Source organism: Diachasma alloeum, unplaced genomic scaffold (assembly GCF_001412515.2).
Source record: "Diachasma alloeum isolate Michigan unplaced genomic scaffold, Dall2.0 Dall_scaffold_50256, whole genome shotgun sequence".
Lineage (NCBI taxonomy): Eukaryota > Metazoa > Arthropoda > Insecta > Hymenoptera > Braconidae > Diachasma > Diachasma alloeum.
Window position 1 is genome coordinate 1 of NW_021683250.1, and position 10,073 is coordinate 10,073.

Genomic DNA, 10,073 nt, shown 5'->3' on the forward strand with positions numbered 1-10,073 from the left:
TCGGCGCAAAAAACAAATATAATTTTCGAATATAATTCTAATAGTACTCGAATAGAATTTCTATTACAACGCCAATGGAAATTCAATAGAATTTCTTTGCGAAAGCGCTACGTTTTTNAGATTTTCAAATAGAATTCTAATTGTACTCGAATATAATTCTTATAAGAACACCAATGGAAATCAATAGAATTTCTTAGCGAAACAATTTCATAATGATAAGTGTGGAAACGCCGATTCTATAGGATATTCTGCAAGTTCATGGTATAAGTTTTTGAAGAGAAAATTAGATACAAAAAAGTCGATAGATTTTTATTTTTCTATGAATATTCTCGGGCATGAATTTGCAAAGTTTTTTTGCTTCCATTGTATTGCAAGAAATAAAGGAAAATGCCAGCAAAAAAACTTGGTAAATTCATGCCCAACAGTTTTCATAGAAAAAATAAATTCTGTTAATTTTTTTCCATCTCATTTTCTCTTACAAAAATTATAACGTAAACTTGCAAAATATCGTAAAGAATCGGCGTTTCGACTCTTGTCTCTATGAAATTGTTTCGCTAAGAAATTGTATTGAATTTCCATTGGTGTTCTTATAAGAATTCTAGTCGAGNAAATGGAAGTCAATAGAATTTCTTAGCGAAACAATTTCATAATGACAAGTGTGGAAACGCCGATTCTATAGGATATTCTGCAAGTTCATGGTATAAGTTTTTGAAGAGAAAATTAGATACAAAAAAGTCGATAGATTTTTATTTTTCTATGAATATTCTCGGGCATGAATTTGCAAAGTTTTTTTGCTTCCATTGTATTGCAAGAAATAAAGGAAAATGCCAGCAAAAAAACTTGGTAAATTCATGCCCAACAGTTTTCATAGAAAAAATAAATTCTGTTAATTTTTTCTCATTTCATTTTCTCTTACAAAAATTATAACGTAAACTTGCAAAATATCGTAAAGAATCGGCATTTCGACTCTTGTCTGTATGAAATTGTTTCGCTAAGAAATTGTATTGAATTTCCATTGGTGTTCTTATAAGAATTCTAGTCGANCCATCTCATTTTCTCTTACAAAAATTATAACGTAAACTTGCAAAATATCGTAAAGAATCGGCGTTTCGACTCTTGTCTCTATGAAATTGTTTCGCTAAGAAATTGTATTGAATTTCCATTGGTGTTCTTATAAGAATTCTAGTCGAGTACTATTACATTTCTATTGGAAAATTCTATTTGTTTTTTGCGTCGATTTAAGTAATTTTTTTAAGAGAAAATTTGAGGGGAAAAATCCAACAGATTTTCTTTTTTCCATGAACATTCTTGGGCATGAATTTACCAAGTTTTTTACTTGCCTTTTCTTTCAGTTTTTGCAATAATATGCAAGCAAAAAAACAGGAAATTCATCCCCAAGACTTTTCATTGAAATATAAAAATCTATTTACTTTTTTCCATCAAATTTTCTCTGAACAAAATGAAACTATAAACTTGCAGAATATTTCATAGAATCGGCGCAAAAAACAAATATAATTTTCGAATATCATTCTAATAGTACTCGAATAGAATTTCTATTACGACGCCAATGGAAATTCAATAGAATTTCTTTGCGAAAGCGCTACGTTTTTCTACTAAATTTTTTCACTGTCCAATTCCAATGGAACTTACGTTTCCCAGCTGCTCCATCACCATCTCCTGGATGAATTGGGCTATTTCCGGAGTTATTCCGGGAAGTCTTCCGGAATGGCCCCCCTCGGCATTCTGTTGCTGTTCTTCTAAAAAATAAAAATTATAAACCCATGAATCCACAATTCACAAAATTACACTACAATTACATTTTACTAACCGCACAAATCATATATAATGAATAACAATGATTCGAACAAAATATTCTCNTGGAGTTATCCCGGGAAGTCTTCCTGAATTGCCCCCTTCGGCATTCTGTTGCTGCTGTTCTTCTTAAAAAATAAAATTATAAACCCATGAATCCACAATTCACAAAATTACACTACAATTACATTTTCCTAACCGCACAAATCATATATAATGAATAACAATGATTCGAACAAAATATTCTCCATCCCAAAACAACAGATAACCCCACTTTTTTTTCCAGATTGGCCCCATTCTTATTTTTTTTTATTGGTACTCATATATTATATTATTTTAACACGACACACTTCCTTACCATTATTACGTATGAAATGAANTCCGGATTGGCCCCATTATTCACTCATACATTATATTATTTTAACACGACACACTTCCTTACCNATTTTCTTTCAGTTTTTGCAATAATATGCAAGCAAAAAAACATAGGGAATTCATCCCCAAGACTTTTCATTGAAATATAAAAATCTATTGACTTTTTTCCATCAAATTTTCTCTGAACAAAATGAAACTATAAACTTGCAGAATATTTTATAGAATCGGCGCAAAAAACAAATATAATTTTCGAATATAATTCTAATAGTACTCGAATAGAATTTCTATTACAACGCCAATGGAAATTCAATAGAATTTCTTTGCGAAAGCGCTACGTTTTTCTACTAAATTTTTTCACTGTCCAATTCCAATGGAACTTACGTTTCCCAGCTGCTCCATCACCATCTCCTGGATGAATTGGGCTATTTCCGGAGTTATTCCGGGAAGTCTTCCGGAATGGCCCCCCTCGGCATTCTGTTGCTGTTCTTCTAAAAAATAAAAATTATAAACCCATGAATCCACAATTCACAAAATTACACTACAATTACATTTTCCTAACCGCACAAATCATATATAATGAATAACAATGATTCGAACAAAATATTCTCCATCCCAAAACAACAGATAACCCCACTTTTTTTTCCAGATTGGCCCCATTATTCACTCATATATTATATTATTTTAACACGACACACTTCCTTACCATTATTACGTATGAAATGAACACCATGGGAATTAATTATTTCAATTTGAAACGACGATAATTAAAAAAATCGAGGAGTGCACTTACCTGTCATTATGGTTCCGTGGCTTATGAAGTTTCCATCGCACCGGCCGGCACGACGCGGAAACAACAGGCAACCTAGACACATTTGTGTCCTGCCAGATCATTGGTCGATCGACAGGTAGTCGCTCACTGCGCCGGCGCAGTAGNTTCATTATGGTTCCGTGGCTTACGAAGTTTCCATCGCACCGGCCGGCACGACGCGGAAACAACAGGCAAGCTAGACACATTTGTGTCCTGCCAGATCATTGGTCGATCGACAGGTAGTCGCTCACTGCGCCGGCGCAGTAGGCTACTGTGTCATACGTCTCTGTGTTATCAGTCGTTTTCGGTTGTGACCATTGAGTTATGGCAGTGTTCCGGTCGAAAATTTCTATTTTCAGTGATTGTTGAAGAACGGTAATATTTTTCGCATTGCAACAATTAATTTTATAGTGACAAGTGTATAGTAANCCGTTTTCAGTTGTGACCATTGAGTTATGGCAGTGTTCCGGTCGAAAATTTCTATTTTCAGTGATTGTTGAAGGACGGTAATATTTTTCGCATTGCAACAATTAATTTTATAGTGACAAGTGTATAGTAAACAGTCTCTTCCGTTATTATAATGCAAGGATTTGTGCGATGGAGTCGGAGAATGGAAAGAAGAGACGAAAGAAGGCGAGACCGTATTTGTCTACGAAACGTCGCAAACGGGGACCAAAAAAGTAAGTCTATTGTAATTTTTGTTTTAGTCTTCGGTCTTTTTTGTGTGAATTGTCGCTTTCTCTCTCTCACTCTTTCTTTCTTTCTCTTCCGTTCTCTCTTTCTTTCTTTCTCTCTTTATTCTCAAAGGATGAAGATTATTGGCGATCGGATATTTGTTTGTCCTTCTCATCATACCACTGTCGTTGTTGCAATCTTTAGAGCGATAGTGAAATGCTGAAATGAATGCGCCTCTGTGATCAGGAGTGTCGTATATATGTATTAGATAGTAAGAATCCAATCACATGTGCATAAGAGGGTGAGTGAGAGTTCGTATGAAGAGTCGAAACTGCAAAACAAATCCCATTTCTATTTCATCGCTAATCTCTAATGTTTTCTGAAATAACCTGATTTCGTTATGATTTCTACTGATTTTGTCAAGCCATTCGAAATCACAATGAGGAATGAAAATCACTTGATTTCCGTGAATTTCCACTAATTTCTGTTAACTCCTTCCTTCATTTTCGATCGAGTAGTCCGGTGATTGATGAAGTGACCAACTCGTCAGCGGAATTGGACAAGTAGTTTAGAAGATTATCGACTGTTTGTGAAAAACCGAACTGCTTAATATCTCCCAAACGTGCTGGTCTTATTTCATTTTCTCTTTCTTCCGAATACTCGTCGTGCTGCACACAATGGAGGTCGATCGAAATAGGAAGAGTTGATGGAAGACAGTTTTCGATATATTCGCTTTTTCCTTTTTTACTTCATCTCAGAGTGAATTTGTCGTGAAATAATCCGGGCAAAAGTTGGAAAGAATATTTAAAATTTTGATTGCTAGTTTTCATCAAGTCGAACTTCTACCGACGATATATCGTCGTGACGATATATAGACGATCAAAAAACGGAAACAACTAAAAAAGTCAAAACCCAGGCAAGATAAATCTTCCCAAAATCGTGATGAGATGCACCGATCCAATGTCCTCCGAGATTGCAACGATTCCAAAATTCTCAATGTTTTTTCAACCCGTGATGATCTCTCCTAATTATTTATCGTTTTTTCTCTACGGCATCTCTACAAATTAGGGTTCTGCACATTTGGCTCGCTGTACGACTGGGGTTTTCCATGATTTCTCGTGCAATTCTAGCCGAATGATTCATAACAGTAAGACGGCCCATGGTAACGCAGAAAGAAAAATGAAGAGATGAGTAGGAGAGGCATGAGGCAGATGAAATGAGGAGTCTAAAAACCGTAACGGTAGTAAGAAGGAAATGAATAATAAAATAATACAGATCCTCATTTTGTCGATGATTTTCCGTGCGTAGATTACGAAAAAAGCCATTTACAATTAAATTATGTTGTTATTCAACAATTGTAGAAATATAGTCCATTGATTTCCTTCGTTTAAAAACAAAAAATGTTGGAGATGGTATCCATCAGACAAAACCGAAAAGCTGAATAGAAATTTCTATTTTCCATTGTTGAAATTGCAATTGTTGCGGATCCATTTGGAAGCTTGTTAACAATAGAATTTGTAGAGAAAACAGTAAAGAAAAATACTAATAACGCATAAAGTAATGGCCCCATGGCGTCTGTCGAATAGGGCCGTCTCTGTTTGTTTATATGGAGAATCATTGAATTTGTCAAATTTACAGAATATAGTAGAATATATTACAATATTCCATTGCAATGAATTGACATGGAGTTGCATCGATTACCAAATATAAATTAGATAATCTCATCATCTTCAAGGTAGAATCGTAGTATTTAACAAAAAAATTGATATCATTATCACACAACCCTTTCAGGACGAATTTCCGAAGGCTATCTAATCGCCAGGAAAAATTGATGAAAACCTTTAGGATTATCGGTGCGAATGGTTTAGTTTGTTCTTGGACTGAACGCATAAACTTCCCGTGTCATGGAATTCTCCATATATTTTCTGTCGCAGTCCTTCGATAAAAAATCCCTGGCAGTAGTAGGCTATAACTTCGGTTTCTCCGGAACTGTTATTATTGAAAATAACTTTCGAGTCTTCAGAATTATTTTTTGGAAATTCACATTTCAGTTAGGTGAGGTGTATGCACTGTGATTCCGCCTTCTGGAATCAGTGTACGTTCGTACACTGATTTTTTTGTCATCGTTTCTAATAAAAAAAATTCATGGCTCTCGAGTGGGAATTTTCCTAAGGGGAAATGTGTTCACAGATCTCGCGATCACTCGCAAAAGTAACATAACACTTTCAGAAAAATGCATGTTCTCTACGCTCTCCTGCAACAATTAGTGAGAAGTTCCGAGCGGGCCGTAATATTGAGGCACATAAATACATGCAAGAGGTTGTTCTCGATAACGGACCCGATCCTGGAATACTTTTCATCTCTATTTTCAGATGTGCATAAATCCTTATGGATCTCAGCTATACGAATCTTCTAATCACTCGACGAAAAATCTCAAATATGAGAGGGTTTATTTTTCCTCAATTTCTTTATACATCCAATAGCAATTTCGTCAACAGTTATCTCCATTGCTTTTCGAATTTGAAATGTGGCGAATAAACGAGGTTCTGAATGCACTGGTAAAGTTAACTATACTATAGTTGCATAGAAATTCCTCCTGCAGATGCAGGATTTTGTTTTGGTAGTAAATCAGCTTTTTCCTATCCGTGGAGCCAGTGAATAAAAATATTACACGGATGAATGCACGTGACGTTCACAGTCAGCTGTTGTTCCATTCGTTACTACTTCCAATGGTATTCTCTAAAAACAATCGGAACTGGAATGGTAATGATGAGCAGAGGATACTTGTTTTCATTTTCCTCCGATATCGATATTCCCGGAGATCTAAAGCTCAATGTTCCCGAACTGTCATACAAACACTGACTAACATATATACATTTCGCACTTAGTTTTAAATCCAGTTTGGAATCAAGCGATCCATTGTTTGCAGGAAGAAGAAACTTGCGGAGTCAGTTGACGGGAGTGGGGCGACGACTGGGTGCCATGGTGAGGACAGGATGGACGTACAGGTAAGTATGAACATTTCTTTCCATAGTGAGGGCGGGGGGGATCAGGGGAGACCGTAACTCGAAAGCGACACCGCCACAGACGCCAACCAGCATGACACGTCTGCGGGGGAAGAGATCGGATCTGAATCAAGACAAAGGCAGACTGTGGAAATCAGCACCGCTTCTAATCCATCGTTCCCACCATTCGGCTCCCAAGGAAGCAGTACAGGAGAATCATGGATTTTGAAATCAGGTCTAACCGAGGCTGACTTATTGGGGAACATAGCTGACAATGATACCTCGGATGCCCAACGCGAAGCAGGAGGCCAGCAGCCCGAAACACAATATGCGGTGAAACTTAGTGAAGATTCTCACCTCATGGATGTTGATAACTGCGCTAATGAAGGATCAGCATTGATGAAAGAGAAACGAGGCTTTACTCCTGGTGTGAACGAAACTTCTACAACCAATGCAGCCTGCATCAGAATGACAGTAATGGAAGCGGATAACAGTGGAAGACACCCAATTTGTGATGACGCTCCGTTGACTGGGCAAGACTCCCGAAATATTTCAGGAACACCCGCTGCGCATCCACAAAAAACTGTCCTGCGGCCAGGTTTATTGAAGGCTGATTCAGGATTGGCTGCCAGCATTGGATTTACACGTGTCTTGTACACTGTGGAAATTGCAGAGGAAAGTGGAGTAAGTGAAGACGCTCTCCTGATCGGCGAATTACCGTCATTGGCTAAAGTAAGGGATAATCTGGCGAAAGGAGACACTAGAGCAATGCATTCAGAAGAACGATCCGATTGTGATAGCATTGCAACAGTGGAAAGTGACCGAGGTATTTTCTTGTCAGGACGGACGAGTGTCTTTTTTCAGGATCACGATTACTCGAGAATGGTCAGGAGCTCCTCCCCGAATTCACGAACCTGTACGCAATACTCGAATAGCACTATTTCTGATGGTCTATGGGCCAACGAACAATGTATCACGGAAGAATGCTTGATCATGGACTTTGACGACGAAATCGGGGACGCTATTCCAGAGAGCGGTGCAGATGAGATGCATCATAGACAAACGTTTCCTGTATCTCTCCCTTGTATGGAAGGAGACCAAGATGGCGAATGTGAAGAACGCAATTCCTTGTCAGGCATCCCTCAAGGCAGCTGTCATTCGATATCAATTGATTTCAATAATCAGTATGACGAGTTGATGGATATCACTCCTGCCGAACCACGCGTGGAATTCAACTGTCCTCTTCAAGGCCTCGACAATGATAGAAATGGAGTAGAGGAGAGCTCCGAAAGAGCATCAGGAAACTATCCGGAACATGTATCGCCGACGTCCAATCAAAATGACATGAATGATCAACCTCAAAATCGTGATGCCCTTGCTGGTGGTGATCGTCCATACGATTCATCAGGCGAGTCGGGTGAAAACAATGAAAGCAAGAAACCAAGGAAGAAATCAAGTGATTTCGATCCTCAAGGCCTCTCTATTGTGAAATTTTCCCATATTTTAAAACAGTTGAAGGACCAATTTAAAAGCAAACTGCACGCCCCGTTCAATTGTGGTATCGAAGATCAGGAACTAATCGGAGTCATGCATGACGGTTTCAGGACCAAATTTATTCTACGATGTGAAATGTGTGGAGTCCAGAGCGAGCTTTGGTCTGAAGTACTGGAGGATAATCATTTGGACATAAATCGAGCCGTTGTAGTGGCAACACATTTGATTGGTAAAGGACACGCAGCATTGCAAGAATGGACGAGTAATCTTTCAATTCATTGTCCAAGCTATAATAAGTATGAAAAATTGAGCGTTGAAATCGACGACATATTTGTAGAGATTGCTGATGAACAGATGAAGCTGAATGGCATTGAAGTGTGCACTATAGCTCGGCAAATGGGGCGAATTATCAATGGGATTCCAACCTGCCCAATGGTCACGGATGGTTCCTGGTTTGTTCGGTCTTACGGGAATAAAGGCAGATCTGATTCAGGGATGGCCGTTGGTATTTGTCCATGGACCAAAAAAGTTCTGTTTGCGGGATACAGGAATCGATATTGCTATCGTTGTAAGCGGATTGAGAATGGTACTCTCCCACCCCACGACCATAGATGCTGGAAGAATTGGCCAGCAGATCAGAGCATTTTGCCTGTTGAGAGTGCCATCATTGTAGAACACTTCAGGAATAGCAGAAAGGACCATGGCCTTATGTATACTGAGCTCATCGGAGATGGTGACAGCAGTGTTCATGCTCGGGTTGTACAGGCAAATCCTTATGATGATATAGCTTCAGTAAAAAAAGTTGACTGTAAGCTTCATGTTGGTCGAGCTCGTACTGGCGAAATCAGGAGGGAGATTCTAGCTTTCAAGCCAGGTCGATCAGAAGAAGCCCAGAGATTGAAGTCGTTAGCTTGGAACTCAACCAGACGTATCAGCAAAAGCGTCACGGCAGCATCTCGTTATCACAAAAGACAAGAGATCGAGCAACAAGAACAAGAAATACAGTTGAAGAAAGATATCCTCAATATTATTGATCACGTCTTTGGGAATCATGAAGCGTGTGCTCGATACTTCTGCGATGGACAGGGCAAAGAAAGTGAGGTGAACTTGGTTCCCGCTCTAAACAGGTATGGATTGTATGAACGCTTGAAGGAAGTACTGCGAAAATGGAGTCATAAAGCCAGTGATTTGTTGGAAGACCAAACAACGAATTATGCTGAGTCATTCAATGCTCTTTTGGCTAAATATAATTACCACAAGGGTGTAAATGTTCAGTTCAGAGGAGTGTATCCCGCTCGCATAGCAATGACTGTGATTCAATTTTCTACTCAAGCAATTGGAAGCATTTTCCATCTCAAATTGGGGAAAGAGCCACCTGCGCTACTCCTGGGGATGGAACTGCAGAGGCGAAAGAAGAATATTTTCAACAGGAGATACCGTAAAAGTAAGAAATCTCCACAACTTGCCTCTGGTCAAACGGATTTGATGGACAAATCTCCTGATTATGGTAAAAATCCTGAAAAACCAGATTTGGCCCTGCCTGACTATGACGAAGCTGTACGAGCTCACTTGAGCACTTTAGAACAGTGGAATGATAATCGTGTACAGATTGAAGAAGATACTCGTCATGATCTCGATCTACTAGCTATGAAGCAGAGGAGAATCCTCTGCAGTGAACACTTCGGACAGGTATGCAATATGAGAAAAACGACACCAACTGCTCCAACACTTGCAAAGATTCTGTATCCTCCTATCCGCAAAAAAGCCATCCAAGCGCACGAGCAATCTGTGGGAGATCGGATCACTCGAGAAATACAAGGATTGATGAAATGTGGTCTATTCATCCACCCCGAATTCAAATTTGTAGGTTGCAAACCGGACGGTATGTTACCGAATGGTGATAT

General features: G+C 38.7%; 1 protein-coding gene across 1 annotated transcript; it reads right to left on the reverse strand.

Annotated features, from left to right (window-relative positions):
• Positions 1–2,568: 2,568 nt before the first annotated feature.
• On the reverse strand, positions 2,569–3,058 carry LOC107047387 (serglycin; the record flags this gene model as incomplete). The annotated part of the gene is given in 2 exon segments (XM_015270155.1): positions 2,569–2,675; positions 2,978–3,058. Coding segments are annotated over 2 exon segments (114 nt in total), but the record flags the coding sequence as incomplete, so codon positions are not given.
• Between the last annotated feature and the right edge of the window lie 7,015 nt (positions 3,059–10,073).